General features: G+C 37.4%; 2 protein-coding genes across 5 annotated transcripts; both read right to left on the bottom strand.

Moving 5' to 3' along the window:
* Positions 1 to 1,055: 1,055 nt before the first annotated feature.
* LOC101746099 (zinc finger RNA-binding protein) lies at positions 1,056 to 18,812 on the bottom strand. Of its 4 annotated transcripts, none has more exons than XM_021347506.3 (21): positions 18,630 to 18,812; positions 18,294 to 18,433; positions 16,943 to 17,124; positions 16,238 to 16,376; positions 15,389 to 15,442; positions 11,998 to 12,091; positions 10,537 to 10,654; positions 10,120 to 10,387; positions 8,103 to 8,449; positions 7,741 to 7,860; positions 7,331 to 7,426; positions 6,813 to 6,992; positions 6,212 to 6,291; positions 5,415 to 5,637; positions 5,219 to 5,342; positions 4,545 to 4,639; positions 3,976 to 4,071; positions 3,732 to 3,884; positions 2,879 to 2,974; positions 2,660 to 2,768; positions 1,056 to 2,174 (listed from the first exon to the last, which is right to left on the bottom strand). In XM_021347506.3, exons 1-21 carry the CDS (start codon positions 18,680 to 18,682, stop codon positions 2,113 to 2,115), a joined length of 2,829 nt encoding a protein of 942 aa, XP_021203181.2. In that variant the 5' UTR covers positions 18,683 to 18,812; the 3' UTR covers positions 1,056 to 2,112. The 4 variants fall into 4 exon arrangements, with proteins under 4 accessions (XP_021203181.2, XP_004925435.2, XP_021203182.2 ...); XM_004925378.4 differs by having other exon boundaries at positions 8,103 to 8,308; XM_021347507.3 differs by lacking the exon at positions 15,389 to 15,442.
* Positions 18,813 to 23,692: 4,880 nt separating this feature from the next.
* Positions 23,693 to 25,817, bottom strand: LOC101745892 (immediate early response 3-interacting protein 1). Its single transcript, XM_038018402.2, has 4 exons — positions 25,657 to 25,817; positions 25,217 to 25,365; positions 24,506 to 24,607; positions 23,693 to 23,848 (listed from the first exon to the last, which is right to left on the bottom strand). Exons 2-4 carry the CDS (start codon positions 25,302 to 25,304, stop codon positions 23,793 to 23,795), a joined length of 246 nt encoding a protein of 81 aa, XP_037874330.1. The 5' UTR covers positions 25,305 to 25,365; positions 25,657 to 25,817; the 3' UTR covers positions 23,693 to 23,792.
* Between the last annotated feature and the right edge of the window lie 1,319 nt (positions 25,818 to 27,136).

Raw genomic sequence — 27,136 nt, 5'->3', positions numbered from 1 at the left:
CGTGGGACACCAGGTAGGAACGAAGTTCCTTCGGCTAATGTAGAATCGACACAAATTGCAAAAAAAATCGTGCTCAATTTTATGTAGGTTTTCTTGATTTTTCTCTTAAATTTTGCTGATTAGTTTTTATTTAAGTACAAGAAAGTATTTAGGAGATTCAGTATTTTAGGAAATAATAAATTACTTAAAATAAAAAAACATCGTAATTCAAATTATCAACTAAAATAACAAAATATGTCTCTTTATTTTTGTTTGACAACATAAAATTACATAGAAATAGAAAAATAGAAATAATAATAGAAAGAGAATGGATGAGAGAACGAAAAGAAAGTGGGAGAAAGAGAAAGGTATTATACACTACTCGCTTGTGTATGCGACTGTCGCGCCTGCGCACGTCTCATTTAACGGTTTTATTCCACGCACTTTTTTCCACGGATTTTTTCTTACGGTTTTACTATCACATTTTTTTCAGTTCGGTCGCGCAGCAAAATCCCTATCCCCTCCAAGCCTGCCGTAAGGAACTTCGTTCCAATAATTACCACCACAAGAAGTTAATTTGAAACGCGATTTTTTATAAGTTACCAGCTATTATCATGCATATTTAGTTGTTTTGTGTGTGAACCTTCAACATTCTACTACTACACTACAAAAAATGGAAGATTTTGCATCGATTAAAAAACTAGTATTGCGCGTCGAAAGATATTCTTGTTTTTTTCCCCGATCACCTCTCGATCCCTAATCGCCCCATTTTACGGTAACTTAAATGGACGGGTGACATTGATGAATAAAATGTTTCCAGTAGTTGCGAGTTAAAAAAAGACGTTTTACATAGTATATCAAATTCAAATGTTGCAAAAACAAATGGTGCAAGAAAAATACTTTCTTAAACAATAAAGTAGTAAGTATTAGGCAGGTATACCTTTATTTTAATAAGAGTTAACTTATTATAAAATGCTGCAGAATACCAGAAACATGACATAAGCGTCAGTCAAGTTAGTTATTCCATTAAAACCATTTCAAACTATTTACGCTACTGAACAAATAAAACTACAATATAGTCATTTATCTTTATTATCTCTGAATAGATTATTCTATACAAAAGAAAACGTAAGAAACATGAAATAGTTCACATTACTCCGTGACAATGTGCCGACCTCTCCGTCCTCGGCAGAACATTTGCCGCTCGACAAACTTCTACAAAACCAATTAATTTGTGAAATTAAAGTCTCATCAATTTTTTGAGTTTCTGCTGCACCAGAAGCGACTGGCGACTGTCAGCGAGTACAAACTTGCAGCTCGCACTGCACAATAACGACACTCATGCCAAAGACAAAGTTTTCTATTGAGGACAATCTTCAAATAGTCGAATACAAGCTGTATTCGCACACCTTAAGCTAAATAAGACAAAAACAAATCACTGCTGCGGCCCGCGGGCCCCGCCGTGAGGAACTAAACTTGGTCAGAATACTGTACTAAAGTTAACTCGAGAGCCCTACTCGTCCAAACTATACAATTCCATTACATTCGCCGGCGCCCCGCCCTACGTATCCCTGTCTCACATTCACATACACTAATTCTACAATATATTATATTGAATAAGATTCTAATACTTAATTAAGACCACAAATCATTGACGGACCGGACGCCCAACACTGAGTGAAGTTTTTGGACAGCTCGTCTTGGTGAACGGGATTGAAACATTAGTAAATGAGACAACAAGGCCGGTGCCCAACCAGATCACACAACTCAACGAGAACGTAAATAAAACTTCACACATGTTGCCTCGGGCAGGCATGTGCAACTTCACATCTTTACTTTCTCAAGGAAATCAAATACTTTCATACTTCCTACTGTTGTCGCGACAGAGATAGCATTGAAATCTGTCTTAATCATCTCATTAGAGCGCTCCCACTTCAGAGCTCTCTAGTCTGCTCCTTGTGTGTTCCATCAATTTGGATAATATAAAAAATATAAAAAGGAAATGAATTCAATATTGAAAATTACATGTATATCTGGCATATACATGACCAGATTCCAACGATATCGGTGCCGTGTGGCTATCTATACATAAGGGTTATTGCTAGCGTGTGGGTCGTGTCTTCTCAATATCGATTACTTTTTGTTGGTGTCCGAACAGTCTGATTTTTCCTCTGTCTTCACTATTTTCCCCTCACCTGAAAATTTAACATTTTTTTAAATATAACCATAAAACGTGCGTAACATTTTGGAAGTAGATCGGTAGATGTCGGTATTGTGGTGCGGATCAGAGTGCCATGTCGTCAAGGAATACACAGAGAGAGAGGGAACACATCGGAGCACCGAATAACTCGACGCTTCTGAGCGTTACCAGTCATCTGCATAATCTACGACTCGTCATCAGGTCTCATCATGTCCGGCGCCGCGCACTGTCCGGGAGATTCGATCATCGTTCTCTCGACGAGTAAATTAACCCACCGACAGCCCACTGAGTTTCTCGCCGGATCTTCTCAGTGGGTCGCGTTTCTGATCCGGTGGTAGATTCTGCGAAGCACGGCTCTTGCTAGGGTTCGTGTTAGCGACGTCGTCAGGTTTGAGCCCCGTCACTTACTAGTTAAGGTAACGCTGAAATAGCCTCTCAAGGCTATGTATCAGCTTAGGTAGGAAAAATAAAAGCAGTTACCGTTGGGCGCGTCGTGCTCGTTGTCAGTGTTGGAGCGCCTGCGCTTGCGCGGGAACTTCCAGGCGCCCGTCGCATGCTTCGCCTTGGGGAGCGGCTCCATGTCGAGCACCTGCACAGATTACATTATTACATCTGCTCTACCAACCAAACATTTCTCATGAACTCAAGCAACTAGTGCAGTTTAGAATTAGCTGCATGTAAATCACTGTGCTCACGTACCTTATGAATTTGCCTGAAAGCAATCTGTCTTAAGAACTGTTGCGCTGAGGCCGTCAGATCTTCCCGTTTCTGCGGCGGCATGTTGCCCAGCGCGTCCTGGTACAGAAACTGCCCTGTATACATGGTCGCACGGTACGCGGCGGGCACGTAGCTTATCAATGATTATATTATTTTTTGGGAATGGCAAGTTGTGGATGGGAAACACTGAAGCGAACGGCCAGTGCTAGCAGTACTTAATGGAATGGTGATAGAAGCAGATACGCTGCTAGTCATCAGAGTAACCATTCTATTGTAATAATTGCTGTCCTGTCTATTATAGGCAACGCAAAGACACCTTTTACCAGTATGGACTGGATAGTATGAACAAGTTTATAACTTATTACTTAAATTTTTTTTCCTACCTACTCGCTGATACTCTAGGTGGCTATTCCAGCTACGCGCGGGCGAGTAAGTGAGTTAGTTCAATACCTCAATCTGAGAGAATTTGCTAACACTAGCCTTAGCAAGAGCAGTGCTTCACAGAATCTACCACCAGATCGGAATCGTGACCAACTGAGAAGATCCGGCGAGAAACTCAGTGGGTGCCTGTGGGTTAGTTCGCTCGTAATCGAAAAGTTCGACGAGGACTGTGACTGGTGCTTGAAGAGCCTAAAAGCACTGAGAGTGGATCTGGGAGAAGGAACGAGATATGTTCCAGCCGACGTCGGCTTTACGTTGCCCCGTCGCCTGGACAGATAAGATTACTTGATCGTAGAAGTTGTTCGTATTGAGAGACCAGGGCATTCTTCTGTGTCGTTTTATACATATCCGTCTGGGTGTGGTCGGGGCGTAGCCAGCGGAGGGGTGTCCTTACAACGAGTTCCTTCTCGCAGGGGTCCCGCAGGCCGGGCCCGTGTTCGAGCAACAGGCCGCCGGCGACGGCCTCCATGAGCCTCCGCAGCGCCTCGCCGGGCGACAGAGCGGCGCCCGCGGACTGCACCACGCCGGCCGTCAGCAGTTCCATTGCCTGAAGAAGTAATTACGGTGCTTGTAGATGATTGAATATCTATTATTGCCGTCTGGGTCCCGAGCAGGGCCTATTTGAGTTTTATACTCACGTATGAGTTGAGCGGCGTCCAGTTCGGGATGCGCCTGCAGAGGTCGCGCAGGATGCGGATGATGATGACGCAGGACTGCAGCGTGGCCGCCCTAGCCTGTCACACACACACACACGGGGCACGTGAGCGCGGCTCGCTCGCGGCGGGACCCGCCCGCTGCACAATGTATTGCTCCACTTTTTGTTTTATGTATTATTATTTTTTATAAATTTAAAGCAAATCAATGAAACGATAAGCGGAGCAATAATTGTGAACACATCACAAACTGCGTTTCCGTCTCTCCCGCTGCCGGCTGACACAGTGCTAGGAAACGCAGTCTTATAGCACTCGTAGCCACATGTTCACGGGAGTCGAGTTTAAAGGGCACATGAAGCTTTATTTACTGCAAAACTACTCAAGATTGTTAAGAAAAATGAAAAAAATAAAATAAACATGTGACTAAAACGACGTGCGCACTCCGACTAAATGAATATCAGCGAAGGTAACAAAGGTAAGGTCACAAGTAATCGGACAGATCGTGCAAGCGTGAGGCCGCGGAGCGCGCACTGTATGTAATATGGCGAATGTACCTGGAACCACTTGGCGTGCCGAAGGGCGGCCAACGCGTCCAAACACTTCTGCCGCGGTAGAACATCCTTGTCGTCTCGCTTTATGTCGCCCCCGTCTAGCGACAACACAAAGGGTGTTTGACCATCAACACATCGACGAAAACGGGGCAAACGCGACCCCGGCCGCGGCGGGGCACTCGGAATGCGGTTTTGTGCGCTGGCGCTAATCGCATTCCGACAACGCGCTCTCACTTGACCATGCGTTTTTATTTCAACTTAACAATTTTTTAAATCAATTTCTACTTAACATTAATCCTGAAACGCATGTTCAAAGAAAATTGGGGTAAATAATAGTATTAAAATTTATAATAGGAACAGATAAAATAAGAAAATTGTAAATGAGAAAATAAACGTAGTGGGTGACTAAACAGGATGTTTGCTCCGTTTCAGTAGAGCGATATATTGTGATGATCAAAAATCCTTTCCTTCTCGCCGCCTTACGCTAATAACACCTAAAAATAAGCACCAACACATGGCCCAGTGGGGCGATCAACTTGAACAAATTATCTTTTTTTTTCACACAGAATATCAGATTAAATAAAATGATAAGACTTTTTGTGGAATGGCAGCGTTACATCTTATAGATAGATAGTTTGTTCTGAGCGCGAGAGAGAGCGCGGGGCGCGGCTACTGACCGGCGGGCTCGCGCACCACGGCGGAGGTGAGGCTGACGAGCACGCCCACGTGCGCGTCCGACACCTGCACGGCGCCCTCGGCCGGCAGCAGCTCCACCTTGTACTTGGGCTCGTCGCCGGGGCCCTGCAACGCGACCGCCAGTTAGTTCCGCGGGGTCGGCGCAGGCGACACGTCCCCGAGCGCGTGCACTCCCACCTTGACTTTGGCGAGGTGGTGGGGCAGGTCGGCGGCGACGCGCTTGAGCAGGGTGACGGTGGGGCGGTCGTGACACAGCACCACCAGCTGCACGTCGCGGTCGCCCTTCAGCAGCAGGCCCTTGGCGAGCAGCCCCACGCGCATCACGCCCTTCAGAGCGCGGGGCGCGTCGCCGGCCGTGCTGGTGGAACCCGCCTGCTCGCCTTCCGCCAGGAATGAGAACCTATAACATAGGTAACAACAATATAAAAGTTACCAAGCCCACATTATGATCTACATTTAGATGCAAGTATAATAGTAAAAATTATCCACAGATAAACAGAAATTTACATTTACAGTTGAACTAAAAGAGAAAAAATCTACTAGACAAAAACAAAAACATTATTCATTTATCATTCTAAAATGTTGCAAATAGTTGTTAGTTCTATATCTGTCTTGTTATGAACAAGTTTGATCACAAGTCACTGCAACATGAGTGCTCCCACTCAATAAGACACAAAATCAATCTAATGGTTATCAGAGTGTTCAGCAGGGTCAATACATAATTATTATTGATTTAAAAAACAACGCAATAAATCAGATAGATTGTAAACCGTATTGTGATTGAATCCTAGTTCATTCCCAGTCTTGCAATGTTTTTAGTAAATTGGGATGTAATTTCATGATAATGTGTAACTCAATTCATTTTTATGTTAACAACATTTAGAAACTTTTAATAATTTCAGTGACAACAGTATTAATCATAGTAACAAATCGAGTTTAAATTTAATACCAATATGTTAATTAATATTACTCACAACTGATTATCACGACCATCTTCTTTGCCATCAGCCTTGTCATCTTTCTTGTCATCAACTTTAGTTTTAGCCGGCACAGTCTAAAATTTTCAACAAATTACATGTTATTAATTAAAATGGTTTTCATTAGTTTCTTTTTAATCATTAGTATCTTACATTTGCAAAGCTTGATTACTTTCATTGAACTATTAATGTAACAGATCTTTGATACAACAATATCATAGAGCACAGGGAGCATGTATGTAATTAATATTTTTTTATCAACAAACTGTCTTCCCACATATTCATTAATACACTCATGGAGAAATTTTAAGTTATTTAAAAGTAACGTTTACTTTCTCCTTTTCTAATTATCGTGCGTACCGACCGCAAACATTTGTAAATCCTAGTTATAACAAAATTTGGAAGTTTTTTTTTTATATTTGGAGTATTTATTCTTCAAAGTTCCAAATATTCAGAATGTAGGTAAAACTAACAGGTATTATATAGGTATTAAGTAGGTAATTATTTTATAGAAACTTTTTTCGTTCCTCTAAATTTGTCCGTGAGTGTATTTGAATGTTAGTCTGTTGCTTGTGGCTAGGCCGTACGGAGCAGGAACCTTTTGCCTGGCGGAGTCAGCGAGCGCGTCGGAGAGCGACTTGAGGGCGCGCTCGGTGTGCGCGACGGCGCGGTGGATGTGCTGCAGCTGCGCGTCTCCCGGATAGATCTCGGCGTGCTTGGTGAGCACGTGCCGGTCGTCAGATGTCTCCGGCCGGCGACCGTAGCCCATACCCATGCCCTGCGACCATAGACAAACTTTTAGTTGATCTGATTCAACAGAAGTCTTCAGTAATTACTTAAAACCAGATAGACCATACGCCAATTATTGATCATCAGCAATAAAAAAATTGAGGATTTTCAGTTTCAGTAACTCTTTAACTATGAACTAAACAAGCCTACAGTCATTAGTGTTTTAATGTAATTAAGTTAATTAAGTATCCTGTGTTATTAAGTTAATAAACTATATTTTTTCCAAATTTCATCTAAATTTGCCAAAAAATGCACAATTTTAGCAAAACATTTACTTTTATAATATTGTTGTGCATGTAGATTAAAAATAATGATGTATGTACTTACATGATGATGATGATGGTGATGAGGACCTCTCCACCACGGTTCGATTCCCCCCTCCCAATACATGCGCTCGTCTTCCTCAATACCCTGGCCATATACCTTGATATTCAAATTAAAACATGAAATTATTACTACATACAACATTATTACCTGCATAATTATATAGTAATAGCTAAAATTTTAACTTCAGTCCAGAACCATTACGATATGCATTAGCAAGAATCATTCACAAAATCATTGTGTAACTACAATATGCTGAATATTGCCTATCAACATTTTGGCAGTCATATTAAACCACTGCAAAGATCTTGGGCCCATCGATATAGTTTTTTGTAATCATTATACAACCTTAGGCTAAAGAAGAATAAAAACACACTAAATAAATTTAATAATTACAAATGTAAAATACATACATCATGCATGCGTCTTCTGGCCCAGAGTTCATCTCTCACCATCATACGTTGAGCTTTAGCCTCCGCCAACTTACGCTGGTGCATAGAGGGTTTGACCTTAACCTCTAGATCTGGTTGCACCTGATTCATTAAAATAAAATTGGTATGAGAGTAAATTTATGAGATTGGAAAGAGTAAAAAAATTGAAAATAAGTATTGTTCCTCCTCATATGATGCCATTAATCATTTGACACACGGATCTCTTGGCGTCCCGAAGACACCAGGCTCGACGCGCATCTCAAACCTTTTACTAAGTAATCATTGGATGAACATTATAACTATATAACACTCTAAGGCCCAAGACAAGTCAGCAGGTGGCTCACCTTCTTCTTGTACTGTAGTCGGTGCCTTCTGCCCTTCATGTGCATTTCCTTAGCATTGGGGTCATTGAACTTGCAATCGCAGAGCTTGCAGTTGAAGGAGAGCGCCTTGCCGTCGTCTGCCCGGATCTCCTCGATGTAGTCCTGTCCCACGGGCTGCACCTCGGGCTCGGCATCGTCGTCCTCCTTCTCCTCGTCCTTTTCCTTGTCTGGGGGCGAGTGTGGGGTCGAGTGTGCGGTGGAGGGCGCGGTGGAGGGCGCGGAGGGTGAGGCGGGGTCGGTGGCGACAGTGCGGAGTCCTCCGGACGACACGAACGCGATCTTCGGCGCGCCCGCCACTTTCTTTTTGGCTGATACATCCAAGTCAAATTTTCTCAACTGTTCATTCATTAGTGTAAAACTTTTATGATCATTAACGAGATTCAAGTTTGATGAGATCCTTTTGCAAATTAAATAATCAATAAAATCTACTCAATTGCGCATACATTCAACATTTACTGAGATGGAAAGTACAGTCATTCCCGACAAAACATCAAATTCATATGGGAAAGACCCAACACACCAAGACTCACAATCTGTACCACGTGTCATGGTATTTGAACAGTGGCAGTGAATGTAACAGAGAGAAAATTTGACTTCATGCTTTAGCCAAGATCGCGTCCGGATACAAATATGATATTGTGTCAGGCTGGGGGACTCCATATGGGCTACACATCATTACAAATATGATCTCCATCATGGACAGAGGTCACATCTGAATATATGATAAATCATGTTCAATTCAATGTTACTCATAGTTTCTAGGATAATAAGATTTAATTATCATATAATGTTTTCTTTGGGGTCTAAGACTCGTGTAAATGAAACTAATTTTACAGTTTATAATATAAAGTTAATTTTACAGTTTCATCTCATGTTTATTTTCAACATTTCGACTAGAATATATTTGGTTTTTTGGAGACAAAGAGCAGTACAGTGGTACCTCGATATACAAAGTGCCCTAACAGATGACTGTTTTGAGATATAAGGAATCACACACTCTCACCTCAGACTACACCTCATATGTATGCTTGTTTGCCTCGAAGCATTTTTGCCTGATATCGAAGCATTTTTGATAAATTAGGTTCGCGTTTTTTGCTTTTTGTACATTTACAAAACATTAACACGTTTATTTTTATAACCATTCCTATGATGATGTCTTCCCTTCACTTTTCTTTTATTATGTTTTTATTGATTATGTATTTTTTTTATTGCTTAGATGGGTGGATGAGCTCACAGCCCACCTGGTGTTAACCCTTCAAACCGAAACGCATTACTGCTTCACGGCAGAAATAGGCAGCGTGGTACCTACCCGCGCGGACTCACAAGAGGTTCTACCACCAGTAAAATTTGTCCTTTATAAATAAATGTTTCTGCGTGCAAATACATTTGTCTTGTTGAAAAACACTTAGAAATAATGACTGAGATGGATTTTGTGGACCTGGAAAGGATTAATGGTATTTCAGTTAATTTCAACGGGGAACATTGCTTTGACATACGAGCAAGGTTACGAAACTAATTAAACTTGTATGTCGAGGTACCAATGTATTTAATAAGTAAATACTATAAAGTACCTAGAATATCCCAGTAGTGTAGTTACCATTGTGCTGACCATCATTAAGTTTTATTTGATAATAAATGTAATGTTTACAGGAAATTCTAAAGTTTGTTATTTATTATACTTTAGTCGAAAACTATAAAATAAAAATGACATACAGAAGATAAAACAGTGAAAGTAGTTTTAATACGAATCATATTATCATATAGCAGCTATATGCTATATTATAGCTGTATGGCAGCACTGAGACAAATTTAGAATGAAATTAATTATGGAAATATTTATTTTACTAGTTTACGAAGTATAAGCCTCTAATAATTGTCTACAATATCTTTAACTGAAAATGTATTATGGTTGCATATCGATAAGCACATTGTTCAATAAATCGATTTCTTAGTGAGTGTAATGAGCAAAGAAACCGACCTCCGCCGACTTTAGTGGGTTCCGTGGAGGGGATGGGTTTCCCGAGCATGGTGTGCAGCTTGACGACCTTCTGATGCTTGATGCCGCGCACGTGGGCGGCGTACGCGTCGGCGCCCGTGCACGTGACGTCACACAGCTCGCAGCGCAGCGCGCCGCCCGCCGCCCCGCGCGCGCCCCCCGCCGCGCTGGCGCCGCCGCCCGCCGCCGCCAGCTTCACGGCCGCCTCCTTCTTCTTGTGCTTCTGGCCCTCCAGGTGCTCCTTGTATGTCTGTCACAACAACATGTCGTTTTAATTATTTTTTCTACCCTAATGATACTTGAATAGCTTCATAGCCGTTGTTAATTTCTTTTTCTTTTTGTATTTGTTAATGCGAAAAGTGACAGTGAAGACAGTGAGTCATATATAAAGCAGCCCACCTGGGGTCCGGCGCAGGAGATGCGGCACACGTCACAGTAATGCAACTGTTGCGCTTTGGGCGGAGGCTTGGCGCGGCGAGGCTGACCCGTTCCCGGCGTTTTATAGTTCTTCCAGCCACTGCGACAAAATTTACATTTTTTACTTTTGTTTTCTCTTAGAATGAAATATTTTTATATTCCCGCACGATATAAATTAAATTTTAATTAGGGATTAAAATCTTGCTTAAGCACTCCACAAGACAGTGCAGCTTCATTTAAATTACAATTATCGACCTTCACTCATCTTAATGATATGTCATTCAGGGTGTAAGGAGACTATAACAAAAGTAAGGATAATGTGGCTTATGATACTAAAGATGAATAATCATATCTGTTACATCTCTGTTAACTTAGTGTTTCTTGAGGTTTAAATGTGGGTGTGTAATGGTGGCTTATTGACCGTTTAGCACAAGCGAGCACTCAAGAGTGAAAAATATAAAAAAAAACCATTGGACTTGACTTTTACAGATATTCTGAAAAATCATTGAAACCTCATAAAATTATAAGGATGTTATTTATTTTTTCAATTCATCCCGCTATAATCAAATTTCAGATGATTTCATACCATTTTCGTTATAGTTTAAATGGCAAAATCTGTATATAAATCACGCATTGGCTGAAATTAGAATCCAAGCAATTATAAAAGTGTTCTAATTACGAGTCCTTGTGAAATTATTATGAATAAATATTCTATCTAGACTTTTTAACAATAAAAAAATTATCACCTATATGAATAAGCGAGCTGACGGCGCACCCAGTGTTGTTAAATGGTTACAGAAGCCTATAAACATCAACGTAAAGGTCCACCCACCCACCTCGAGGCATAAGGTGTAAGTCTCAGTTTCTCAGTTTTCTAGTACAAAGGCAGTATCCTTCCAAACTAAACGCATTACTGTTTCAGAAATAGGCAGGGTGGTGGTGCCTACCACCATAATTCTTCTTCTTCTTTGTCGCTTCTTCATTACTGAGGGTTGTGACCACCTTGGTCATTTTTGCACTAGCTTCCTCCAATATTGCATGCATTCGCAATTGGAGGAATATTGTTTGCGTAATTATGCAATTATGCAATTGCATAATTACGCAAACAATATTTCTTGTCGGTATGATTTTAATTACACGATGTTATTCCTTCACCGTGGAAGTTATTCGTGAACATTTGTCAAGTACATATTTCATCAGAACAATTGGCAGGTACCTGTTTGCGGGATTCGAACACCGACAGACGCATCGCTCGATACGAAAGCACCGGGCGCCTTATCGTTTAGGCCACGACTTCAAACATATATATTTTCGATAATCGTACTGTAAACAAAATAATCTTGAGTGCAGTATCTACCTACTACCTGGGTCTCATTAATTTGTATTAAAATAAATCTTCGTGTAGTTTAACACAGTGAATGAGTGGGACAAGGCAGTACGTACGTGCCGGGCGCGGCCTTGCTCTGCTGCGCGACGTACATGGAGGCCGCGTTATAGAGCGCGGTGTCGTAGGCGGTATTCCCTCTGTTCGTCGTTTCTACAATTTAATTCATTGTTTCTATTTAATTAATTGTTTAACTTCACAACTTTACATAGACAACTACATGTTTTCATTATTCATTTGTTCATTATGCAGAAAAACTACAACACACTTTACTGGGGCTGATTTACTTCTCTCTTGGCATAATAACATTTCTATGTGATAATTGTTATTATTATTGTGTTCGAGCCTTATGCTATGTTAATTAATCGTGACTCGTTGCCATTTTCATTTAAATTTCATCAAAGTTGAGTAAAAGATCTTGACCAAAAACAAAATGATACCATGATACCAGACTAGTTGATGCAGCCACATGAGAGGGTTAGTCAATCACAACAACATTGCAAAATTTTGTTACATTGTGTCTATTAATGTTGTATCATCAAAATTCATTCACCCAGACACTTCACATGCGTACTTTCAGTAAATCTTATACGTTCTCCCAAAAACCCAAAACAATACTATAATATAAGTCTTAAGTCAAAAATTTTCGGAGTTAAAAAAGAGCATTTTCAAGTGACTGAAATATTATTTCTGGAGTCTGCATACTCAGTAAAATCACAAGCCTTTTTTTTATATTTAATATCAAGAAACTACATCACTTGTTCCAAGGGCACAGAACCCTAGAGCTAGGTTCCGCACGATATGGAGGTTGAACAAGTCTGAACATACCCTATTGCTTCTAAAGCACTGCTGGACGCGAGTACTCATAATGGATAAGTGACGTCTATGTAGCAACTATATATGGAACGAATATGGAAAAAGGGTTCATGAAATTAAATGTAATTCATTCTATGCACATACCATTGTATGCACATTTTGTATGTGGAATATATGCTTTTAAAAAAATAACTGAATACTTATTTTGGTTTAATTAATAACCTTAACAAAAACGTATCCATTAGGTTTTTTAAACTTGTTTTAGTCAGTTTTTGATAGCGTTACTGATAATGAGATATTGGAGCACTCTAAATCCTATAAGGGCTAGAAGTTTAGTAAATTTCTTAATACTAATCAATTGTTCTTTATATATTTTATCTATTTTCAAGTTTTCTCATTCTATTAGTTATAGGGAATTAAACAGATTTTATAACTGTTTAACTTCGATCAACAATAGTAACTAGATTTCGGGTCAGTGCATAAAATCCGTCTCGTCAAATAACAGCGCACTTGAAATGTGAGCTCTTATTTTGTTTAGTTCACTTCAAACACAGCCAATGTCAACCCGTCTCACAATACCGCAGTGTGTATTCAAAAGTTGCAAAAATAAGGCCCGAAAAAGCAATTTAACGGCCGGAATATCTTATTTTCGGTAAGTACATGAAGTATAAACTATATTGTAAGCTTTAAACTTATAAATAATATTAAATTTTGAACAAAATTACCGATTTTTAACCACCGCTACAAATGTTGGCCAAGGCTCGGCCAACACATGGACAAACTTTTGCTTAACAGAACAGTAAATGCATGGAGTAGATTTGTGTTGTAATAATTTTTTAACATTTGTTAGCAGCACTTCAAAATTAGTTGGTTAAAATTGGTTAATGCTGCTTTTGTGTCTGTTTGTTAGACTCTCATTAGATACTTAGCTTTCCATTTTTATTTTAGCTTTCCTAGCAATCACGTGTGCAGAATGGATCTCGATTGTCGCCAGAGAAACAAGAGATGACTTTTATAAGCCAGCTAAGATCTCCGCTTACTGACACTGGACATCTTTGCCTTCCGTGCTCACGGCTACTGAAACGTGGCCGAAACATTGTAATAAAAATACCACGCTTGAAACCGTTTAAACGTTGTTTTATTATGTGCACTGGTCGCGAAAACTTAAAAATATATATTACACAAAAACGTAACGCTAATAAAATAATAAGTAATGTATAGATACTAACAAACATACATTTCCAAAACATAAAAAGTAAACAACTAAACTTTTACTTTAATTCATTAATAAATTATTTTAGTGTTAAGCGCGACTCCCTTACCTCCTGTAGTAAATACAAATCGGCATTTCAAGAAGCAAAAATAAATAAAGCAAAACGATGTTAGTTCTCAGAGCAATTAAGGGAAAAGTTACTTTATTTGTTGCAATTTAAGATTGATTTAACATTAAAAGTTGTTTAAAATATGTCTTTTTATTGGTAAGTGACAGGAGTAATTTATTGCTTTGCTCGTTTTATGTGACGAATGATCGTAAGTATTAGATAATGTTTTGAAGATTTGTGACTTTATTACTAGGTGCCATAGTTGTTATTAGTTTGAACGTAAAAGTGTTTCAAAACTTTTTTCTCCGTTTGTTAGTAAACGAATGTAGCTATATAAGTATATATTCACGCGGACAGTTTTTGCTTTAATTTTGTACGTATCCCTTTATCTAGTTACTATTGTTGATCGAAGCTGTTTAATTACATATTTTGCATATTCATTTCATATTTGTGTTCACTTTTAAAACCATTCCATGATTTAAATTTGGCCTGATATTTCAGACTCCATTGTCTGTATTAATGTGTTGTAGTTTTTCATAAGCATTGTGTTTGTTTGTTCACAAATTTTATCTACATATCATGAAAGTTGTGTGTACCAAGTCTGAGACACATTTTGACTAGTTCTTGATGGAAAAATTACATATACATTTCCCTATAATCTGTTATAATTTATGGTCTACATGAAATTCTTATTATTTAATAATAGTTAAATTTAAATTCCAGGACAAGTACCAATTTTCTTTACGCTATGCGTTGAGATTCCATTGTTTAATAGTTATTAAACTTGCAAAAGGAGAATGCCCATAAGTGTATGGATGTTGGTTGCATTTGTTTATGATTGTATGAATATAGGATTTTTAATGAAATATAGGAAGGATGTTTTAGTTTCTAAAATTAACCCAGTTTATTATTTGAAGTTAATGAAAATTATGCTTTTATCAAAATGCCACCATGGTGCATTTATTAGTTTCTTAATTATTTCTTGAAGAGAACTGAAAGATTATTTCTATACTATTCAATGAATAAAATCATTAGTAGAGAAATGTGGTGCTAAATGGTGCAGTGCTAGGAAAATGCAAGTTTTATTTTCTCTACATCTTAATAGACAAATATTGTTTGAGAATTGAAATTCCTTTGATATTGGTGCAACTTATTTACTTTCTCAAAAGTAAATAGTATATTATCAAAATCGCGATTTGTATCAATTTAACTAACAAAAATTATGAAAAATCTTAGGTCATCTAGATTATTTGCAGTGATTAAAATTTGGGCATTCTCCTTTATAAATACTGCAAAAAATTTGCATAATTACTGGCAGTTGAGAGTGCTGATCCCGTACGAGTTGGCAACACCATCCTGCCTATTTCTGCCTCGAAACAATTGTGTTTTCCGATTTCGAGGGCAGGGAAAGCCGTTATTCCGATGCAAGAAACATAACATAATAATCAATTATAGCAATACAACATTTGAATTACAGTCAAACCTGGGTAAGTGAGAACTGGATAAGTGAGAAAACTCTATAAGTGAGAGTAATCGCCAGGACCCATCATTTTAAGCACCCAAAACCTCTATTAGCGAGAAACAGAGACCTCTGTAAGAGAGAGTCGTTTTCCCCTCATGGACCTCCGTAAGTGAGACTGCTACTTATCTATACTTCTATAAGCGACAGTGGAGCTTTATTTATTTATATTATTTAGGAGGAACAAATGACAAAACAAATTACAAATTTAACATCTGCTATTTTATGACTCATTCTTAAATTTCCTGGAACTTCCTACCATTGTTTTTGGATTGTTTTCTCGTCAATATTGAACCTATTGTATTTCGTGGAACTAAATAACGTTATTTTATCAGTCTATTCGGATGGACACGTACTATCCTGTTTGTGGGACTTACTCAGCTTATTGTTAATGAATTGCGAAAGAAAGTTCTGTTCTGCTTCATGTCAAAACGTAAAATTAAAGTACTGTCATTAAGTGATAAACTTAAAATAGTGAATGTGTTGAATCCGGAAAATCGCGAAATGAAATTCAGAGGGAGCATTAGCGAGAAACTCAGGTTAGTGAGAAACCTCTATAAGCGAGAATGAGATTGTGCTCCCTTGAACTCTCGCTTATCCAGGTTTGACTGCATTTGCATTTAGTTGCACAAATAAACTTACGTTTCTGTGTCTGTGCCGGGGTGGCAGTGTATGCCTGTGTGGGGTAGGAAGCAGTGGCAGTGGTGGCACTGTACACTGCTCCGTAAGCAGGTTTTGCTGCAGCCGCTCCCCTTTGGGCTGCACCCTGGCTGTATGTGCCCTGTGTATTGCATAGAACAAGAGATTTCAACAAAGCATCTAAAATAATTACAATAAAAATTTCATTTCATACCATTGTTTAAGAATTAATACTTTTTTAATATATCAAAGTATAAAATTTACTATATTATGGTAGATAAATAAATATCAAATAAAGAAAAACCAATGACTTCTACATAATTTACTTAAATTTAACTTCACAGTATCAATTATATATGAAACCTTTGGTTTTTACTGTCAATAACCCTACTTTGAAAGTCTAAAAACATTATTTAAGAGTTCTAGGTTTATATTAGCAATAATTAGTAATTATTTGAAACCACTCAGATTCCAATAAGTGAGAAGACTTCAGTTTTTCCAGTTTCGTGCAATTACTGTAAATATTTCATACAGTACTCCAAACAATTAGTTGAGATTTTCTTATTACTTCCATTTTACTATTAAGCCACTACAATCAAACTCAGCATGAAAACCCTTACCTTCTTGTTACATGGTGGCTGACATATACCTTTAAGGGATGGTAACAACCAATAGTGTTTGCTATGAAAACAACAACGTTACACCAACCTGTGCATATGACGCAGGTGTGGAGTATGCAGGTTTAGCTGCAGATGCATCATATGTAGGTTGTGGTTGTGGGGGTGCCGCTGTCGGGTAGGCAGCAGCTGCCTGTTGGTAATACGCACTCTTGCTGGCGTCATATGCTGAGGCCGCTGCTACTGCTGCGTGGGCGTGGGCATGTGCAGCAGCTGATAAGTTTAAAAATGAAATCACTAACAACAAGTAGAAACCTGAACCTGAACTTGAAAACTTTTACTGAGAACTTAGAACTTATATCTCAATATCAGGCGCATTTACGTTGTAGATGCTATGGGCTCCAGTAACCACTTAACTCCAGGTGGGCTGTGAGCTCGTCAAACCATCTAAGCAATAAAAAATATTAAAAAAATACCTTATTTTGCTCTTGATTATATAAACGTTAATAAGTTTCAATTTGTCCTCAAAGTCCTAAGACTACATAGTCATTCTTACACTAGAATAAAAAATGATGAGTAAGACATTTTCACTGAGACAACGATTTAACTTTTTAACAATTTCAGTAAAACAACTATTAAATTTCTTTAAAAATATTGTTCATCCTCACTGCATTCCTAAGCCATACATACTTCTTACATTTAGATTTAGCCATAATGGAGCACAACCACACTTTGCTCATTGTAAAACAATATAAAAGTTGAAATAGAAGATTCAACCGTAAAAATATCATTGAATTTCTTGTTAGTTGTAGGAAATATATGAAGGTCAATAGATTATAATATGGACTATAATCATAAAAGGATAGTATTTTCGATATAATATTATTTCTTTGATAGTTTTGTGATACTTTAAACATGTTTTAATTGATGCTTAATATTTTTGGTAATTTTTGTTACTTTTAACAATGGGCTATTAACTGTGATTTCTATTATCTACATCATACAAATTTGTATTCTAATGAAACAAGTGGGACTGCAGTAAACACCTAGTATCTAAACATCTAAAGTAAATTATTTTGAGAATTAAGTAAGCAAGTAAGTTATTATTTAATTGATGAAACAGTGACATGAAAAGTATCACTTCTGCATATAACGCACTAAATGTCTCTTTTATTAAGACTGTCATTTCTATGGGGTGTACAATTTTGCTGTTGGTGTATCATATTAGTATATGTTATGTTATACAAAATTTTGTTTTATTTTTTTTGTAAATGTCACGTGCTTGTTAAAAATAAGAAAAACTGTCTCTCTCATGTTGGGTTCGTAGTGGCATCATTAAAATCGACAACAAATTAACTTAACAAATAGGTAGGTAGTCAATGTTTATGATTTTAAAGTATATAACAAACTAGGTTTTTATTATTTTAATTGTGAGTAATTACCTTGTGTGGCAGCCGCAGCTTGATATGCTGTATCATAGCCAGTGGCAGCGGCTCGTTGGGTGCCGTAAGTGGCGGCAGTGGCAGCGGGCGCTACGGCGTACCCGGTTTGACCACCATATGCAGCACTAGCTGTAGCCGCGCTATAATGAAACATAACGTAGTTGAAACGCTAAAATGATCGAACGTTTATTGAATTACCGCGATCAATACAATCCAGACGCCATTTTGATTTAACAACTAACACGTCTCGTGGTCGCAGTAGCACCCACTAATCCAACACTGATTTAGCTACAACTAATTCAATTTAAGATTTATCTACATCGTAAAACAACTCACCCGTATTGGGTTCCTCCGTGAGTGAACCCAAAATAATTATTTGCAGCCATCATTTACCAATATTCCGCGTTGAAACAACAAGACGCTTCAGCGGAAAGGCCGGCGTTTTGTTTGTCTATGCCCCATGATGGAGGTAAAAGTCGCCATAAGAAACAGCTCACGTATAATCTATAAAGGACACAGATAATACTGTATTTACTTCACAGTCATAAAATCTTTAAAAAAATTATACAGTTCCCACATGTAGGTATGTACTATGTGATATGTATGTAATCATAATAATTATGGTTAAAAAAACATTCTCAGGAAAGTAATTTCGCAGACGTGGAGATAGTATACTTCTCCTTTTTTAAGTAAGACAATTGGCTTCGTAGTAACTATTTTAATAATCTATGGCCATAACTATGTACAATTAAACCGGTTTTGGGGACTTTTTGGCGGGAAGGCGAGGAGTGAAGTTGTGCGATTTGTTTTATTTTGTGCATTTAGTCTTTCTTCAGGTTTAAATGTGAAATAACGGTGGTTTATTAACTGTTTAATATCTGTGAAAGTGCACAAATGTGGGAAAATGAAACAAAGCCGTTGGACGTAACTTCCCGGGATCCTCCAAAAAGTCCACTGAAAAAATCTTAGTAAATGACCACCATTTTACTAATATTATATTTCATCCCATATCATCTCAATTCATTTCATTTAATTTCATCCCAGTTGATTAGTGTCTCAAATTAATCATCTTTATTTCATTTTACTCCATTTTATCATTTTTCATAAAAATAAGAATGTAAATTAAAATAAGACATGACCTAAAAGTCTTCGTTACCAGGTCATTAAATCCCTTAAAAAATTATAATTCTTGGTGACTTTTGGCGGGAACGCGAGGAGTGAAGTTGTGTGATTTGTTTTATTTTTTGCAAAAATGCAAAATAATGCAATTGCAAACGGTGGTTTATTAACTGTTTAATATCTGTGAAAGTGCACAAATGTGGGAAAATTAAGTAAAGCCGCTGGATGCAACTTCTTGGGATCCTCCAAAAAGTCCACTGAAAAAATCTCAGTAAATGACCACCATTTTACTGAGATTATATTTCATCCCATATCATCTCATCTTATTTTATTTCATCCCAGTTGATTAATGTCTCAATTTAATCATCTTCATTTTATTTCATTTCACTCTATTTTTTCATAAAAATATGAATGTAAATAATAAGACTTGACCAGTTTAGTTACAAGGTCATAAAATCCCTTAAAAAATATATATATATTTTCTTTCAGTTTCCCGTAGTGATTAAATACTCTTTGTTTCTTGGTATTCTCATTCAAACCAACCAACTTTTTGAAGTGAAACTTCCTTATCGGCGTTGGAAAAAAATTTACCGTCACATTTTTCGGTTACGCGTCACATTTTTCCGTTACGCGCCATCTTTTAATTAACGGCTGTATGTTCTGAAGTATGGATGCGCATTTGAGAAACCGACCTCATGTCTCAAGGTGGGTCACGGAATACATTTTGTAATTGCAATAATCCCAGGTAACCCACTTAATATCACGTGGACCGTGCTATTATTGTTATTACGTAAAATAATAGGAAGAAAAGTACCAGGGTATTATGATATCAAAGAGATGTATTATTATAACTTTACTCTGACGTACAGCCTTCTTTATTAATTAACGGCTGTATGTTCTGAAGTATGGATTCCGATTTGAGAAATTGACCTCATGTCTCCAGGTGGATTACGGAAATCATTTTGTAATTCCAATAATATCAGGGAGCCCACTTAATAATATCACGTGGACCGTGCTATTTATTACTGTTATTACGTAAAATAATAGGAAGAAAAGTACCAGGGTATTATGATAGCAAAGAGATTTATTAATAATTAACGGCGGTATGTTCTGAAGCATGGTTTCGGATTTGAGAAATCGACCTCATCTCTCAAGGTGGGTCAAACTTCACGAACCTCAGGAACCCCATTTAACACCACGTGGACCGTGCTATTATTATTAATTTATAGGAAGAAAAGTACCAGGGTATTATGATATCAAAGAGATGTATTATTAAAATGCTGTAATAATCTTAGTAGCAAAAAGGTAAAGTGAAATAATTGTATTATTTGTATTCATGTCTATGATAATAAAATCCTTTTGTTTAAACTTTATCTAATTTAACTTTATTTAACCAATTTCTAGAAAGTTGCATGTAGATCATTTTTCGAAAAATAAGGCCATAAACAAGTTTCACTTCTTACGTGTGTACACTAGTACACGCACACATTTTTATTTTTATGATTTTCTAATGTAAAATATTTAATTATGAGAATCTTTTGCATTAAAATAAATAATTTCCGAGGTACGAAAGGAAAGTACCGACATAATTACTCCACGTCAGGCCGACCATATGTTTGTCTAACTAGTAAGGCAATGGAAAAAATACTTTCATCAAAAATCCTCAAAGTACATACGCCTCCTCATGTAACTAAGTACAAAACAGGAAGAACCGGAGCTCCTTCGTAGACCCAGAGACTCCAAATGATGAATGATAAGGGAATTAACAATACAAATGGCTCTTCTGCGTGTAGAGTTTTAATTTTTTTTATTGAATAGTTGGGTGGACGAGTTCACAGCTCACCTGTTGTTAAGTGGTTACTGGAGCCCATGGACATCTACAACGTAAACGCGCCACCCACCTTGAGATATAATTTATTTTAAACTCATAGTAGGTATAGTAAGCGGCACGTAAGTTGGCAAGGTTTTGGTGTAGTGGGGGTAATGTCGCGCATAATCCACATTGCAACAAAAAAATGGTTACTTTTATTGCCCGCATATAATTTAATTTAATTTAATTGTGTATTTGCCATAACTTATTTTTAAGCCTGTGTTTTGAAGAAAGTTAAAGAAAAGAGAGGAAGTCGTGAAGTGTATTAGGTGTTATAAATAAAATACAATTAAAAGTTAAGAAGTTTATTTTAAAAAATATACTTAATATTAAAAATTATGCGTCGCCGTCGTCACTATCATTTTCTAATAGTGCTACGCCTTGGATTAAATTTATGGTAGCACCTGAGCTGGTGGAAGGAGTTGGCTCCTCATCGTCGACGTAACGAAGAGTCGCTGTCGTCACTGGCATAAATTATAAAACGCTCAGTGACTGAATCTACTATATGGTCATTGGTAATATATGGTATTTGGTCCTGGCATTGCAAACAAATTTAAAACAATAACACTCGTAACAAAAACTAAATTTAAACAATAATAACAACTCCTAACAAAAACTTAATATAAAAAAGGGTATCCTACAACACAGTAGGCGCATGTGTAGCCGGGAGCAAACGGAACGTGGACGCGGTGCGGGAGGTGAGCGTCGACTGACTCACCAATCACGCGCTCGGAACGGTGCTACGTCTTTCCCCGCGTCCCGCTTGACAACCAAAGAGACCTAAAAACGACTTCTGCGCATCTAAGGACTCTTGCCAAGTTACGTACCGGGGACTATATTTAGTAGGAGTGGGTGATATAAATCGTATATAGATTCAATATCTATATATCGCAGCAATATCGTTGAATCCGATATCGCCCCGCACGAAATCTATATACCGATATCAGCCGATACACGATATTGCTCGATGTGATGCGCATCGCCATATCGTACCGATTCGTGAATCGAAATCTATATTTCGATATCAGCCGATACACGATATTGCTCGATGTGATGCGCATCGGCATATCGTACCGATTCGTTAATATCAGCAATATTCGTTTTTTGTATCGAATCGGCCAGAGTGAGTGAGCGCACGATAGGGATATCATGTGATGAATGAAACAGAAACAGGCATTATCCATACAATTGTAAACCTTATATTTAAGTCCATATGTCTGTAGATTATTCTTAGCGTATCAGCAGGATACAATTAAGGAAAGAAGTTTCAACTGTCGACCCTAATTTGAATGCAGTATAGCCTATTTGCATCGTTGAATTTAATTTCACGCGCTTTGTCCTTGAACTAGAATTTTTGGACAAGTGTTTATAAATACTTAAAAGTTTTTTGTGTTTGATTTTTAAAGTACACATTTTTCTATTTTTAGTTGAATCCAAATAATTGAGTTTATTTCTTGTGTTTGTATTAAACTTTTGAAATCTACACTCTTTTTGTATATTTTGTAATTTTAAATTAAGACACAAAATACTAAAAACTGAAAATAATGTAGCCAGTCCTAAGCCTGGTAAAAGCATGAAGAAAAGTTTTTTTGATATTTTTATTTTCATGTTCTTTTTATTACTTTAAGATCATATTATAAATTGATATCAGAAAACCAACCGTATAACGTTGACTTAAATCTATATCTACTACGATATTATATCAGCGTATCGTTTCAAATCTCAAATATCATGAATCGAGAAAATCTACTAGCATCCATCAATATATAGATTCAGAAAATATATAGATTCAATATCCGATATTGATCCTCGATATATAGATACGATTCGATACGCGGCAAAACCGATATTACCCACTCCTAATATATAGTCATGGCTCAAAGGCTTGGAAATCTTGTAGTATGATTTACCAATGCGGTTTCTAATAATCCAAACATTTTCAGAAATATTATACGTACCTATTTCTTGGGAAAAAAAAAAATTATGTAAGGGCGACATTGATGAAAGGAAGTAAGTGTTCTGTGATGTCACAGGTTAAGATTTTTTAGGCAACACCTTCAATTTATGCCACTGATGATTTTCAGTGTTATTTTTCAATATGTAATCTTTAAAAAATTACTACAGTGGATATTTAGGAATGGATATTAGCAAAGCTAAGCTTCGATGCATATTCAACCCTCTTCAAGAATGTTATACTTATTATTAAAGTACTCAGAAAAAATTGAGGAAGCACCAGACAGTATGTGACAAAAATGCCTGTACGAAAACCACCCTGTGTCAAGTGCTTTTGGGTAGAATTATTGAATCCATGCTGGTTGGTTATATTTAGTGTCTTGCAGAAAATAGACAATGGGGCAATAAGTAAAAATTGTTCTGAGCATGTATGGATGGTTGAAAAAGTTTACAAACATACAAATTTAACTTTTATTTGATTTACAAAATTAAAATATCTTATAATAACACTATTAAGATTTTTATATTTTCTATTGATATTTCTATATCAATGTTCATTATCCCAGTAACAGTTTGAACATTATTGTCAGGATATTGAGTATGATGAGAGGAACTGAAACATAAAGCCAAATAGTTTAGATTAATATTATTAAACATAAAGCAACACGAGAAGAGCACTAATTTATCAGCACTAAATTACATTGCTGCCCTATGTATCATATAAAAAATAAAAGGAATGACACACTGGGAGCCACTAGTGTATTGACAGTTTACCACATGCTACCTGAGCAACCCTGCATGAACACAAACCCATACATAGATTTTTGGCTACTTGTGATTGTTTTTTTTTTTAAATCATGCGTTGCTATATCTGATGTTAGGTGGCTGGTAGAATTGACATTGTGATGTCTTTTCGGCTGTCATATCCAATTAATCTAGGATGGGAAATTTATCAGTTGTTCGATACAATTGATACAATTATATTATTATGTATTTTGAATAAAATTTAACTTGCCAAAAGTCAATAATATCATTCTCATTAATTATAATGACAAAAATTAAAAAAATATTTCTTTTATATTTAAAAAGTAACAGTGATTTTTGAAATAAGTGTTTTTTGAATTGATATTTTTATTACAACATAGTTACCACTAATCACATAATGTGATTACTTTTTATTAATATTATTACTCCATTAAGATGATTCAACATTACAACATCAATCATAATTTATTTCTCAACTGTGAATAAACTTCATTGAGTTACTTACTCTTTGTAACTGTTCTAATTGACCTCACCAAGTTAAGAATTTGGAATTTCATCGAAGATTGATCTTCAAAGCCCTGGGTTTGGGTATTTGCTCCCCAGCCAACTGTAAGCATAATTTAAATTCTATTAGTCTATCTTAGTTATATCATTAAAACTTGTAATATAATTTAATTTGAGCTTCGATGTACATTTAAGAGTGTAGCCGTGTTGAATGGATTATAGGCCCTATGAAATACGCAATTGATAAAAGAAATGCTGAAGCTAGCAAATATTTCTAGTGCCTAACTCAACATGTTTAGTTAAATGAATATAAAAAATGTACTTTAATTAATTAAGCTGCTTTTTTTTTTCCTAAGCTGATAGCCTTGAGAGATCATTTCAGCGTGACCCTAACAAGTAGATGAGCTCAGGGGGCCAAACCTGAGGACGAGGCTAACACTAGCAAGAGCAGTGCTTCACAGAACCTTCCACCGGATCGGAAACGTGACTCATTGAGAAGATCCGGCGAGAAACTCAGTGCCCTGTATCTGTGTGTAAGTTCGCTCGTCGAACTCTTCGTCTTAATCGACAAGTTCGATGTGAACGGTGACCGGTGCTTGAAGAGCCTAAAAGCACGGTTAGTGGATTGGGAGGATCCGAAATGACGTGTGGCCGTAACTAATTAGACGACATATGGTTACAATATACAAAAAAAAACTGTTCGAAAACTCACTTTTCTGCATGAATCTTTCTTCGTGTAATACACATACTGCGTTGAGACATAACAATGTTGCTTCAAATAAATTCCATAAAGTGAGCATATTTCTTTCCGATTATGATCTTAGTTGACCAAGTTGATGTAAAAACAAGTGTAGTTACTACCTTAAATATATGAAGTACCTATATTAATTAAGGATACTACAGCTTAACGATAACTTGCTGAAAAACACACATCCAACAAACAAGTCAATGCTTTGTTGACTTGAAATTGGAAGGTGTCAGTCTTTTTTTTTATCACCCACAGAACGGATAAAGAGACTATACAGCTTAATTTTTTTAACCAAACCACATAGGTAATTGAAATTAAAGTTTAGGATGAAATAAATTTAAAATAAATAACATGAAATAAAACAACTCCAAACATATATTCGATGAGATGAAATAATAAATAACCTGTCGGTAAAATAGTGCAATTCACCACGTGTTCTTTCTCTAATCCAGCTTCATTTGCGGTATTTGATCTCTTGATCGATCGGTATTTAGTTAACACAGCTTTGTCTGAGTGGTTATTAAAATACCTAAAGCATCTTAGAAATGGGAAAATTAAAAGTAGGTAAATGTAAATAGTTAAGAAGGGAATTTATGACCTTGTAACTAAGACTTTTAGGTCAAGTCTTATTTTAATTCACAATTCTTATTTTTATGAAAAATGATATTATGAAGTGAAATTAAATGAAATGAGATTAGTTGATATGGGATGAAATATAATCACAGTAAAATGGTGATCATTTAGGTACTGAGACTTCTTCAGTGGACTTTTGTAGGATCCGAAGAAGCTAGGTAGTCCAGCGGCTTTGTTTTATTGTCCCACATTTGTGCACTTTTACAGATACTAAATAGTAAGCACTAAAGACAAAATAAAACAAATCACACAACTTTACTCCTCGCCAGTGGCGTAGCTGGGTAACCAAGGGCCCTGGGGCAAATTAAAAAATGGGGCCCCACTGCTATGTAAGCTGATTAGGTTTTAGCTAATAAAAATATGAAATATTTTTTTAATACCATTTTTTTAATACCAATACTTTAAAAATTCTAAACTACTTAAGCTCTTTTTTTGTGCACTGCAGGGCAGGTAATAAAAATATTAAACAGTAACCACATTAATTACAATTAATACTTGGTGTGGGTTTGGCTAATAAAACGAAATAGAGAAGATTCAAGGGTTTATTATATAATGGTCGGGCCTTTTTTTTTGGGCTCGGGGCCGAACCTCCTACGAGGCCCTCGAGCCTAGGGGGCGCGCGCGATATGTGGGACTAGTCCGCGAATGCGAGACCGCCGGCCCAAGGACGCTTTCAGGGCCTTACCCACTAAACGACTCCCCTGCACTCTTCGCCCAAGTGTCCGATCCCCTCCGAGGTCAGAACCCGGAGGAGGTAACGGGGTTACCACGGTCAACTCTACAACCAGACGGCGCAGCTCAGCCCAAGAACACCCGGCTGACGAAGCCTTCGAGGCGAATCGAAGGCTCTGAAACGTCGGCCGTCTCGGTACGGCAGCCCGTCAGGCCGCCCAGACGGTGCCGCTGGTGTCCTGGAATACCCTGCTAGACCAGAACCAGCCTGCCAGGTCGGGACGCGATACTCGGTGTATCGTATCTCCTTGGCGGCGTGCTAGAGTGCTGATAGCGCGTCGCGCGGCCTCTACGAGCTTACTTATTCCTGATACGGTATTAATTTTTTAACCGTTCTAGAAAAAAAAATCTTAACTCGAATTCACATTAAAACACACCTCGATGAATAATTTATAATAAAACGCACATATCACTATCCGTCAAATTGACAACACTGCCAACCTACAGAAATAATTTAGGGGAATTCCCTAAGCATAACATTTGCATTTCTCTCAACTGAGTTGTCATCAATTGTCATGA

The sequence above is a fragment of the Bombyx mori genome, chromosome 21 (assembly GCF_030269925.1).
Source record: "Bombyx mori chromosome 21, ASM3026992v2".
NCBI classification, from domain to species: Eukaryota; Metazoa; Arthropoda; class Insecta; order Lepidoptera; family Bombycidae; genus Bombyx; species Bombyx mori.
The sequence above is the reverse complement of the archived record's forward strand: the minus strand, read 5'-3'. Positions and strand labels throughout refer to the sequence as shown.

What these genes read in the sequence shown, in the direction of transcription:
- LOC101746099 (XM_021347506.3), bottom strand. Translation starts at nt 18,682, where the DNA reads ATGATGGCTGCAAATAATTATTTTGGGTTCACTCACGGAGGAACCCAA. An exon ending in CCAGAAGACGCATGCATGAT is followed by an intron (nt 7,427 to 7,740) that starts GTATGTATTTTA and finishes TTGAATATCAAG; the next exon opens with GTATATGGCCAGGGTATTGA. An exon ending in CTGACTCCGCCAGGCAAAAG is followed by an intron (nt 6,292 to 6,812) that starts GTTCCTGCTCCG and finishes TGAAAATTTTAG; the next exon opens with ACTGTGCCGGCTAAAACTAA.
- LOC101745892 (XM_038018402.2), bottom strand. Translation starts at nt 25,304, where the DNA reads ATGCTCACTTTATGGAATTTATTTGAAGCAACATTGTTATGTCTCAAC. An exon ending in AGAAAGATTCATGCAGAAAA is followed by an intron (nt 24,608 to 25,216) that starts GTGAGTTTTCGA and finishes TTATGCTTACAG; the next exon opens with TTGGCTGGGGAGCAAATACC. An exon ending in AATTAGAACAGTTACAAAGA is followed by an intron (nt 23,849 to 24,505) that starts GTAAGTAACTCA and finishes TTTATGTTTCAG; the next exon opens with TTCCTCTCATCATACTCAAT.